The sequence below is a fragment of the Corvus brachyrhynchos genome, unplaced genomic scaffold (assembly GCF_000691975.1).
Source record: "Corvus brachyrhynchos isolate BGI_N302 unplaced genomic scaffold, ASM69197v1 scaffold58, whole genome shotgun sequence".
Classification (NCBI taxonomy): domain Eukaryota; kingdom Metazoa; phylum Chordata; class Aves; order Passeriformes; family Corvidae; genus Corvus; species Corvus brachyrhynchos.
The window spans coordinates 1-12,512 of NW_008239539.1; the positions used below are offsets into that span (position 1 = coordinate 1).

The window sequence follows — 12,512 nt, forward strand, 5'->3', positions numbered from 1 at the left end:
AGGATACGTGTGCCTGCACCAAATCAGACCTGGAGACACAATTTCCTGCTCAGCACACAGCCAACACAGCCACCAGAGGAATAGTATTGGAGATAAATTGGAGCTCACAGGTCCCTTCCATCCGTCCAGAGGTCCCAGTCCTTTGTGCAGAGACATAAGACATTCCATAGGAATATGAGGAAACTTTCCTGGTGCTTGGAAGCATGAGGATTTATCTAGATTAGGGCTGAGCAGAGGAGTGAGCATTTACAGCTATATGGAAAAACCCAGCATATCCTCTTTCCTCCTTACAAGGCCTCTTTTTAAGCCATGTAATCGCTCAGAGTGAGACAGAGTTACCCCATCCAGCAGAGAGCTGCACAGACCTGTAAAGAACTGCTGGCAGCAGATTACCTGGGCACTCCCTGCAGCTACACCCTCACAAACGATGTTTGTGCACCTTTGGCACTCTGCAGGCAGGCAGAGAGGAGTTTCCACACTCCCCTGGGGTCTCTGCTCGCTGCCCACCATGGCTGGCTCGGATGAGGTTCCCTGGCTGGGAACCTGGAGACTTGAGATGTGTAACAGGATGTGAATGTGGGAAAAGCCTGAGCAAAATGCCACCAAAGCTCATCTGCCTCTTCCTCTGCGCTCTGAGTGCACCAAAGCTCTCAGGTAAATGACTGAACATCTTCACTGAGTTGAGCCAGAAGACAGAAATGTTGTGAGTAACAAAGTCTTTCGTCCTTTTGTTAAAGATGCCTCTGCAGCACTTAAGCCAAATGAGTATGAGGTCAAGTGATCTTGAATTTTAATTCTTTTTCTAAAATGAGTATCAAAATAAGCAAATTTAAAAGCAAATGGTTCTGTAAATTCTCTGTTCTGCAGGTCATTTCTGAACTCCAAAGGGCAATTTCAGTTTGAAGGAATTTATTAATACTGTATTTATCCCTGCTCTTTTGCTGTTCTGTGGGAAGCTGAACTCTCAAGTCCTCTTTCAATGATGATCACTCTGAACACAGGGATGCTCTGCCTGTGGAGTGGATGCAGGGTCAGAGAGGAAGGATATAAAGTGCTAATTAATAGCTCAAATCGCTTCACTGAGGGTCTCCTTTACTCTGGAAGGAGGCTGTGCAATTGGTAATCTGCTTCTACAAGTAAATGCTACACTCCAGACACATCTCAGAGGAGCTTGGTCTCAAATCTCCTGGCTGCATTCCAGTTTGCAATGTCAGTCCTCTAAAAAGCAAACATGTCTTGCCAGTGTGCTTGGTTTTTCCCTAGTGCAGGCTTTTAAAATGTGCCATTTTAGGTTGTGACAACATTCTTCTTGTCTCATGCTCCATTTTTTTTCCTCTGCCTCAGAAAAAATCATTTTACAGCTGCCTCTCTATTTATCATTCTCAGATGCTAAGGACAGAACCCAGTGACAGCATCAAGTGGTTTCTGCTTGGAAAGTTAACTCTGTGCAATAGGGAAGATTATGGCAAATGTGTTTTAAAAGAGGACAGAGCTGGGCAACTATTCTTTGAAGAAATTTGGGCTTGCTTTTACTGTATTTCTGTTTAAGGCCTGGCTACCTGAGTGCTGTTTCCAGGCAGGAGCACAGCTGCCTGTGTGGGCAGTGACTGCCAGCCTCTCTCACACCGTGACAGAGAGTAGGAGGGAAAGGTGGCATAACTTACACTGTGTCTGTCACTCTCTTGGCCTTGACCTGAAATACAAAAAATTCATGTCCCAACCTCCTTTCTGAGCAAAGAACTTTTATTTGGTTGAATGTTTATGCCTTAAGCTCCCCCTGTGGCTGTGCAGAGCAGTGTGCTCCTGTCTAGCCCAAGAGTCTGGGCTTTGATGCCTGGGTGCTGAGGACAAAAAAAGCCCAGGGGGATGTACTGGGATCTTGCCTTTTGCTGTGAGTTTGTGTAATCACCAGATGAAGGAGGGGATGTCCCCAGAGCCTGCAGGTTGGAATTCTAGCCAAAGAGATTTTAGCATAATTTATTATCCCCTTCTAAATTGTTATTTCTAGGGCTTAGAGATGCATGGCTTTCATTTTCAACATTTACCTTACAAAGAAATTCCTTTATCTTCTCAGGATGTGATAGGCATTATTTTCTTTGTTAAAAGTATTTAGAATTCAGAATTCCCTTGTCAGATTCCCCTTCACTGAAATTTCCTCAAGTGGAGAGTCAGCCCATGCTCCAAGATATAAAAAGCTGGTGGCATTTTTGGCCTCCACATTAGCAAAAGAAGACTAAGCAATACAATGACTAAAAAGCCAATGCTTATTAGTGCAACAGGAAAGATTTCTCACTCTTACATATAAAATTTTAAGGCACATGCCAGGAAAAGCACAGATGAGGTAAAGCACTCCTGAACACTGTGCAGCACCAGTTCTGAGGTTGCTGTTTCTTCTTGTGTTTGCTGAACCCCTGAAAGGAGATGATATTATGAATAAAGAGGTAACTGTATTAATATTTTTACAGTGTTCATATACACTTAGCAGTAAGTAGTGATGATAGTAGTGATGAAGTAACAGCAAGTAATGAGGAAATATTATATTGTTCTATATTCACAGAGCAAGAAGGAGATCAAAATCTATCCCAGAGGAATGGAATTTTATCAGGGTTTATTTAAGGTATTTTAAACTGAAAAGTAAGACAGACAAATGTACTGGACTTGACCATGATTTTTTTTTTTAATTGTAATTCTCTAACACAAAGAGAATAAAAATACTAAATTAAAAGGCTCATCACCATTCTAAATGGAAATGTATTCTTTGTGTAACAAATGAAATTGAATATACTGCTGATAGGGTAGGAGACAAAAATGCTATTTACAGAGAAAATGTCACTTCTCTGGCATGACTGGAGACATTAGGGTGAGAGTCAATACCCTGGCTCGAGTGAGTGTAGTTTGGCTTGTCCTGTGAGGCTGCTGGTGAATCCAAAATCAGATGGAAATGTGGCAGCCCTGGGCTATCAGCCCTCCGGGTCCTGCCTGTGCTCTCTGTCCAGTTGGGTCCTGTACTTTGGATGATTGTTGTTCACTTCTCCTTCAAAATGAACAAACCAGAGTCAATGGATTATTTCAGCATTCAAACAACACACTGCACTGTTTATTCTCGGCGCTGTTTATGTAACCTGGAATTGTTAAACTTGCATTTGTTACAGTTGTTTTGTGGGCTGATGCAACAGATGGGTGGGAGAAACCATGAATATCATTTGCTTGGCTATGACACAGGATTATGTCTAGATCAAAAGTACTCTGGAAAAGCACGAACCTCTCCTCCAAATGATAACTTTAATGCCAAACAGAGACTTAAATCAGTGAACTGCTTCTGTAGAGGCACTTATATTGTCACTGGGTAAGGAGTTTTCCTAATAAAAGCAGGAAAGAATCCTAATTTCTGTATGAACTTTGGTGGTTCAGCTGAAGTGAGGTGACAGTCACCGTGCCAGTAGAAGACTCATTGGTTTTGACAAGAAAACAGTGCACTAAGCCAAGCATAGCCAGGAAATGAAGAGTGCTCTAACCAGATAGGAAACAACCCTTGGGCCATTAAAAAACTGATAGTCCAATTCAGAACTCTCTGCTTTTAAAATAGGTCTCTAGACAGTTTAATAATACAGGGTTTAGTCCTATGGAATGCCAAAAAATTTATATCAAAAATGTCCTAAAGTCAAGACTTAAAAAAATAGGAAAACATTAAGTGCAGTTCACCCCTGTTCAGACCTGGAACTTCACTGTGTCTGTGAGTCACGTGGAAAACCAGTGTTTGTTCATGTAAACGAAATCAGGTATGGAATTCACACACTCAGGTGTGCCAAGTCCCAAAATTAACATGGGAACCAAGCACAAGGAAAAGTAGCAAGAAATCTGAATGTTGAGAAGCATGGAGAGCACAAGAGACCAGATGGGTGGTTATGCTGCAGTGTGAAGGTCACTAAAGACTTTGCTTTTTTATTTTTTAAAGACTAAAAGTGCCTTGATTACAGTGCTTTGTGTGTATGGAGCCTCAGCCTGCCAGAACTGATAGAATGCTAATATGGCAGAGAACGGCTCTTCTGTTGCCTAAAGGACAAGGAAGAAAATTTCTCATGCCAGAGCAACCTGAATTTTATTTCAAAGAACAGCTGAGCATTGTGCCAACCTCTATGACTTACACCAAAGAATCAGAGTTGGCATAACAGTTCCCCACATCATTAGTGATTTTATGAAGATGTGATGCAGGAAATTAGACAGATGCTCGTGGACTTGTCAACCTGGTTTTGATCCTGGGTAGAACAACTGAATTACTGGTTAACTTTGAAAATATGGCTCAGAAGAAAACACCCTTTTTAGTGGCAAAGACTATTGGATGATAAACCTGGTTAAGTGAAATAAATTTAATGAAAAAATAATCTTCAGGTAACACACTGTGATAGCACAGTTACCTTGTTTTGGGAAGAGTGTTCACCAGTGAGCTGATAGGAACCACTCCATCCATTCCTCCCTCCCAGTGGTTCTTTGGGAACCATTCCCTGCTGAGCAGAGAGAATGGGATTCTCTTGGGACTGGAAAGTAGCAGAAGATGAGTGTTCCCACAGCGTAGTGCAGAGTGTGTCCATGGGGAATCCTGCCTCCTGTGCTCCAAACATTGCCAAGGATTTTACAGCAAGATACCCCAGGGTAAAATCAACCATCACTCCGAAGTCGTGCTTTGGAGATCTCAGAGGAAAGTGGTAATTTCAGTTACAGAGCATGGAATAAGTTTAGTCTGTTAATAAGCTTTGATCACAGCATACAAGCCCTCACATTGTCAGAATCCTGCAATGTGAAGGGAGCTGTACCAGAGCTGGGATCTCCCACAGCAGTGAACCCAGCCTGGAAAGAAACAGCACATTTGGAACCACGGCCTCCTTGGAACAGTTTCTAGAGTGCAACAGAACATCTGGTGCTCGGCTTCATCAAATCCAACTGGAGGGCTTGACCTTTTCCTCACTGTTTTAGTGATACAGTGAAAAACTCTGAAATAAGGCAAAGGGACACTTTCAGCCGAGCTGCTCCATCCTTTCTTCTTCTCTGCAAAATACTTTCAAATACAGAAGTGACTGTAGGGAAGTGAAGAGTGTGTATTTCTGACGCAAAACACCATTTTGCTCTGTTCTTCGAAGCTTTTTTTTTTTCCCCTAGTACATTCATTTTTTTCCTTTCTTTTGCTGGGAATTTTAGGAGGAGATGTGTTGTTGCCAGCACCTCAGAGTATCTCCATTCTTTCAACCAACATGAAACACTTCTTAACTTGGAGTCCTGTGATCGTCCAGGGAGCAACTGTGAGATACTCAGTTGAGTTTCAGGGGTAACTTCTGGATTTTTTTATTCTTTTTGCTCTTTGAACATTGTTTATCTCAACTTAAAGTTCTAAATTTTTGGATGGCCTGTGCATGTTCAGTTCACAAGCCTAAGAGAAGTTTGATGCTTTAGTACTGTTAACCACAAGTGGAGGAAAAATTCTTTTTGCTCCAATTCTGGGACAGTTTTCAGGTTAATAGATACCTGAGTAATCCAAGATGTGCATCAGTTCCATATAAGAAATCTGCCTCTATCCAAGAATTCAAAAGTTAAGAAGATTTGCAACATTTTATTTAGGAGAGGAAGGAGAAAACACCAAGATTTACTTTGTGTAAACCTTTTAAACATTTGACACACACCACAGGAGGTTTCTGACACATCTTGAGCTCTGACTTTTGTTACAAAATGGCTTTGGAATTCTGGTGTACCGGGGACGATGAAGTCAGAGGAGTGGGCAGGACCTGATGCATCAACACAGCATTAGCTGTCCCCACCTCCCACAATATTGTGCTGCATTTGGCTCATGAACTCGGCTCAGGGTGATTTTCTGCAGATAAGATCCAAAACACACCCATATGGTTTCAAACACCTGTGGTGTTCCCGCCCCAGTGTATCCCAGTACAGGTTTTACCTGGAAAGAGCCCACAAGCAGCCTTAGCTCATGCCACAGGTACATCTCCTGTCAGACTGCTGCCTGTCTTCTTCCTCTTCTCCTCAGGGAATACGAACGGGAATACGCCAACGGGAGCTGGATCCCCATCTCAGAATGCTCCCTCACCACAGCCACAGTGTGCAACATCACAGAGGACATCTCAGCCACCGTGGCCTACAAGCTGCGGGTCAGGGCAGAGCTTGGTGCCACAAGGTCACGGTGGGGCACCATGAAAGGCTTCTTCAACCGCGTCACGAGTGCGTCCTGCTCTTAAATTACATCTTTCGTGTTAAATTCTCAGAGTTAGGTGTTGAAGTGTTCTTCAGGTGCCTGTTTGTGTCCAGTGCATGCACAGAGCACACTCTGCTTCTCAGCTCCTCAAATTGGGTTGGAGGGTTTCCCTTCTTAGACAATGTTCTTGGACATGGCTTCGTCCCAAGGCAGAGCCAAATTCATCTTGGCTTGAGTTTCAAGGGTTTCCAAGACTGGCAAGATGACTGCAGGAATTTCTTTTTTCAGGTCAGTTGTTCTTACCCTTAAATTTAAAGATTTCTGATCAACTAGGCCTGTTGTCATTTTTAATCCAAGTCATGTAGTCACTTCTAAGGAGTCCAGAACCTGATCCTAAGGGAGCTTTTACTCTAGAAAACAGCCCCGTCACACTCTATCTGCTTTATGCTGTCCTGGGAATCCCACTCCCTTCTGGGCATGCTTCCCCTGTCCCATGGTGTCAGATGTATGAAGAAACCCCAGAAGAGGAGAGAAAAATGGAAACCAGAGCATTCATTTCATCCTAGCAAGGCAGGACGTTTTCTCCATGTCCTTCCAAGTCCTGCAAGGCCTGAGGCCCAGCTCAACCCAAGGATCATGTTGCAGCCTAAAATGGGCCTATTCTTTCTAGAATTTCTCTGGAATCATTTCCTCTGTTCTCTGCCATGTAGTCAACTGCTTCCAGCAACAAAACCTGTGGTGAGAAATCTCTGCTGAGGTCACTGTTAGACGGTAGCTCTCAGTCTGGGATGGGCAGCATTCATCAGCTTTAGCCAGGCAAGAAATTGTCTGTCCTAAACCAGAACGGACCCAATATTAAAAATTCCTCCATCTTTGGAAGTTATTCACTACTTCATGGGGGAGCAGTCCTCACTCACGCAGAGGTCTTAGTCAAAGCACCATCAGAAGTGCCACCTAAGTTGGTGAATGTGTCTCTTTGAGTGGAAGTATAGTCTAGATAGTGCTTTAGATGAAAAATCCTTCCCTTTTCCAGCAGCTATGGAGGCACAGATAGAGGCACAGACAGCACAGTCAGGCAGAGACAGGGGAAGGACACTCCTGAGACCAACATGAACAAAAGCAGTAGCTTTCTCATGGTTCAGTGAAGTATTTGGCAGCTTTCCTGTTTTTTAGGGACCCCAAAACAGTCTTCTGACTAAGATGTGTCAGTTCAGAGGATAGAGCTTGCATTGGGATTCAATGTGAATATGACAGATGTTTAAAAGAGAAAGAAAAGTCACTCTTAAGTTCTTGTCCTTACACATTTTCACAGCTCACTTTGCCTTGTCCCTGCTCTCACACCTCTCAGGAAACCTGGCACTGAGTCTGAGAGGAGACAAGGGGTTCAAACACAGCCCACAGGTTCTGAAAGGGACTCACAGACACACAGCCCCCAGCACTTGAGACTGCACAGCCCCAGTGTCAAAGCCGCAGCATAGAAGCACATCAAGTATGGTAACTCTTTGATAACTCTGATAATCAAGTATAATCAACTTTGATAACTTTGATAATCAAGTATGGTAACTCTATGGTAACTCTATGGAAAACTCTTTGAAAAGATCTTCCTAAAGCCAACAGTTTAGTCAGTCTTCCTTCTTCATTTATCAACATTCAAATAGTTAGCTGGTATCCAGTGGGCCAGCACAGAGCTAAATAGAAATGCTCCTGTTTGTTTAGCAGTTGCATTTTGCAATGTGCTTTTGTTAATGCATTAGCACAATATTTGCCTTTAGCTTCCAAATGATATCAGTTTTTTAAAATTTTAAGACGTGGTGCTAAGGAGATTTTTACCTGGTTTTTTTTCATCATTTCATTTAAAAGTACAAAGTAGATTTCCAGGCCTCCCATTTGTGGCACACTCATCATGTACATGCTTGGATTTTATGTTTTCATATTGCTCAGTGTTAGTGGCAATTCACTGGAAATAAGAGCAAATTCTATTAAGAACATTTCTTCTATATGGCACTATGCATCACTCTCCTTCCTTTCTTGAAAGCAAAGAGGTTGAAACTGGTTTCAGCTACAGCAGAGGGGTAAAAAATGGCATAGATAATTGTGAATAATGGCACCAATAAATAGTGCAAATATGATCTCTGTACCACCTTGAACTTCCCAGTTCATAAATGTACAGTGCACAGGTCCATCTATGCTCGATTGATTCTCATTATTTCACTGATATTCCTCTCAGCAGAATGCCAGACAAAATCAAGCTTTGAATATCAAAGCAAGCAGGAAGAAAATCACCTAAAGATTTACTTGCATACATTTGCAAAACCTGAAGTCACAGCAGATCATCAGCCCAAGTCTACCTAAAACCATGCCGATACTAAAAGAAAGTCAGGATTCATGTGAATTATCCCGAGGCTCATAATGTTTTTTCCTCCACCTTTGAATAACTGCCAAGATTCTCATGAAAAGCAGTGGCTTCTCAGCTCCTGTTCTGTGTGTCAGTGCTGAGCTCATGCCCAGGAGCACAAGAGCTGACCTGCTCTGCTGTCCCAGCTTCTTTGGCCCAGCTGCTTCTGCTGCAGCTGTTCACGTGGGACCCTCAGGTCAGACAGCTCCTCCACTGGAGACAATTCAAAGCCTTTCAAGTTCTGTGCAGCTCAGCTATTGCCAAACTCCTGTTTGCAATGCCATTTATGGTCCTTCTCCTGGTGAGAGCCTGCTGCTGTATTTAGACACGCAGGGAAGAAGAGCAGACAGAAGTTTCTGCCCCACTGAAGCAGCCAGCTGTTCTTTCAGATTGTTATTCCACTGGTGATGGCAGCTTCTCTTCCTCTCCTGTCTGGGAAAATGGGGGGATTTAAGGGCTGTCTCTGGTGTGATAATGGGGGTCTCTGTGTTGGCAGCTTCCCTGACCCCACCTCTGCTGAGGGTCCTGGCAGATGGGTACCATTTACTGGTGGAGCTGGCAGACATGGGACCGGCCTTCCAGTTCCGGGTGCTCTACTGGAAGAAGGGCCACGAGAGCAGGGTGAGTTTGACCCTCAGGTTTTAGGCTATAACAGAGAGTGCCCAGAGGGAATGCACACAGACATTGCCCAGAGGTTGTTTGCCAGTCCCAGCTCCTGCTGTGGGGCTGAAGGTCCTGCCTGGAGTGGGTTTGCACACACCAGTGGGTTGCTGTGGTTTCCTCATGGAGAAGCTTGTCTGTTATTTCCACATTTCCTTCTCTGGGAAAAGGAATCCTCTCACATGCCTCAACTATAGATAGAAACCAGAAGTCAGGAACCAAAGGTGTTTGTGCTGACTTCTCTCTCTGAACCTCACCTGGTTTACTCAGACTGTGATTAAGGTGTCACACTGAGGTGCTGACAAGTTTTCTCCATTTTCTGAGCCAGAAATTGCAACATTAGTAGTCCTTGATGGATTTTTGTTCCATTTATTTATCTGTTCTGGCTTTCAGTCTATGTAAACTTCTAGCTTGTACGACTTCCTGCAATGAGGAATTCTGCAACATAAGTGTTGTGCTGTTGTCCCCAAAACTTGATTTGGGGATAGAGAGAACAATTATTCCCCATTCACTTCCACTACCACTCTATTAGTTTTATATTCTACATCTTTTTCCAGGCCAAAGACTCCCAGGCTCCTTAGCTGTTCCCTGTGGAAGCCCTCACAGCTATTTTTGTCTTTACCAGGGTGGCAAGGGAGAAACCTGCACAGTCCAAGGTGCAGGAACAGTTTGTATTAGCACCATAAAACAAAACAAGTCTTCCCACTCCCTTGTCTCTCCAGCAATTGTTAATGTGACTACCACAGAGCTGACTGTCCCATGAAACCTGAACCCCAAGTTCCTGTTGCTGATGGAGGATGCTGTGAAAATGTAGGAGAAAAATTCTCACGAGCATAATTCCACATTTATCTGTGTTGAATTGCTTTTGTTGCTTTATTACAAGATCCTCCTGCTGCTCTTCACAGCTGTCTGTCACCTTCACTCTTGTGAAGCAGGTTTTTAGTACCACTAGCATGTATCAGTTTTCATTTTTCTTCCTGATCACCTCTACTAAAACGTGAGTCCCCACCATGACTTCCTGCCACTCTCAATTAGCAATTTATTCATACAAAAGTCTTTAGTCTACAAGAAGGCATCAGGAGCGGGACTGTTCCCTGTGAAATCCAAGTAAATGAGATCAACCTTGCCTGTGGGCTTTCTGACACCTTAAAAACAATCAATAGGTTTGTATCTGATGGTGTTTTATATCAGCTCTTCTTCAGTATGTGATCTTAATCACCCAAACAATAATTCCAAACTTCAGAATACTTTCTACCAACTGGCCTGTTGCAAACATTATTCTTGCTGGTCAATATGAGTCCTATGCTGGGACTCTTATCATTTTTTTAAATTATGGTTACATTTGGCATGTCTCATTTGATGCTTTTGCAAGAGGTCACCCCAGGTAGTCATACACCTGATTTTGGCCTTGAAATCTTTTCAAGCTAATGGCCCTCCATATCATGTTCTGTGGAGAAGGCTATTTTGGTGGTGGGAAGGACTTGCACTGCCAGGAGTGCCCTCCTGGCTTGTTGGAGTTTTTTATGTGTGTGGAGCTGGAGGCTGATCAGGCCTTCTGTGAGAGCAGGTTTTGCATCTGCAGCACAGCAAGAGGAGCAGTTGGGTAGCTGTTACCCATCCTCTCAAGGCTGGGGAGACTGGAAATAGCAACTTCATTTTGCTAGCAGTGAATGCAGACCTACTTATGGCAAAAAAAATAATGTCCTGCTGATCATATGCTGCTTAAGCTTTGCTGGAGTGTGTTACAGTTCACTCACCCCTCACCAGCCCAGTCCATCCCCTCTCTGAGCTCTCTGGCACAGCTCTCACACCCCATCACAGTATGGTTCTGGCACAGGCATGATTTTGGCACCCACCACACCCAGAAAAAACTCAGATCAGTTGAGGCCTCAGACATTCCCCTCCCACCAAGGCAGCAGGTTCTGGTCTAGTGTTGTGGCCCAGCATCGTCATTATGACTCTGGCTTACAGCTTCTTCCTTCCATCCCCTCCTGCCCTTCCAGGTGGGTGTGGGCTCATTCTGCACTCCACTGTGCTTTCTTGTTTGCTGCTTTTGTCCCTCTTTTGTTCTACTCACACAGGCCCCACTGACACCTCCTGCTGCTCCCTTCTTTTTTCGCTGGCCAAGCATCATGGTGATGTTAGATGATTTTCTGCGTTTTTCTTTTTTCTACCCTCTGTGTTCTTTACACATCTATTTGGAGCTCTGTAGCCTATTATTGCATTTGCAGCTAGTTTTCCCAGTATTTCTCCCTGCCCTGATACACAGAAAGGCAAAACATATTCCAAAGTCCCTGTCCTATCTTGGTTCTCCCTGGGAACCAAGGCTGAAAAACAGCTCTTCCAGACACATTGTCATCAACAAAGTTCAGTTCCATCTGAGGGGAGAGGATTTAGAAGGGGCTTGAACTGGGGGGAAATTGCATCACTACTTGTGCTCCTAATTGGTGCTTTTTGTCAATTATGCTAATTTACTAAACTTATAAATCTGTGTTCACCCTTGGGGGGTGGGCTTTTGTGGACATTTTCCATATCTGCCCCTGGAGGCCTTCAATAAAATCAACCTTTATATCACCTCCTATGCTAATATTATCTCAAGAGTGTGTGTTGGTTCATTTATAGGCTCTCTAAGGCATCAGTGGTAGAGCTGCTCTTTGATGGCAGATCCTTGCCCTGTGTCCTGATGCTTTCTCTTCTGGGCCTGTGGCAGGTGCAGCAGAAGGTGATGAAAGAGGTGAACTCCATGGTTCACCTGGACACCATGGAGGCAGGAGCTGAGTATTGTGTGAAAGCTCAGACCCACGTCGAGGCCATCAACAGGAGCAGCAGCTTCAGCCCGACACACTGTGTGAGGGCTCAGCGTAAGAGCCAGCCTTCCCTCCTGCTCCCCTGCTGTAGTCATGCCCAAAGCCCTTCCCTTTGTTTCCACCCCAGTCTCCTGCCTTGTTTGCAGATGTGCTGCCCTTTTTTTCCTTGGGAGAGATAAAACAGGAAGACTCAGCAGTGCCACCCCCCGCCGCTGGCACTGGAGTTTGCCAGGGAGGGATCTCACCAGGGTGGGTGGAAGAGCAGCCACACAGGGTTCAGGCTGGCTGCAGTGAGTGCTTGCTCCCTACAGTCTCTCTGAGAAGTTTTGCTGCTTCTCTCGTTTCCAGGTGACACATCCGTGTGGCTGGTTACTGCCCTCACCTCCTCTGCTGGCTTTGCTGTGGCAGCTTTAACCCTGCCTTTCCTTACCTGGAATATAAGCAAAATCTGTCA

The 12,512-nt window shown here is 44.2% G+C and overlaps 1 protein-coding gene across 2 annotated transcripts in view; it reads left to right on the forward strand.

Moving 5' to 3' along the window:
• The first annotated feature begins 418 nt into the window (after nt 1-418).
• Nucleotides 419-12,512, forward strand: part of IL20RB (interleukin 20 receptor subunit beta) — a 15,857-nt gene continuing 3,763 nt past the window's right edge. Inside the window, exons 1-6 of one of the 2 annotated variants that reach the window (XM_008639052.2) lie at nt 419-654; nt 5,194-5,320; nt 6,032-6,222; nt 9,088-9,212; nt 11,962-12,112; nt 12,407-12,512. In XM_008639052.2, the coding sequence (XP_008637274.2) occupies nt 522-654; nt 5,194-5,320; nt 6,032-6,222; nt 9,088-9,212; nt 11,962-12,112; nt 12,407-12,512 (833 nt within the window). In that variant the 5' untranslated portion in view covers nt 419-521. Of the gene's footprint in view, nt 704-5,193; nt 5,321-6,031; nt 6,223-9,087; nt 9,213-11,961; nt 12,113-12,406 lie in introns of both variants that reach the window. The other variant, XM_017741301.1, reaches the window with a different exon arrangement.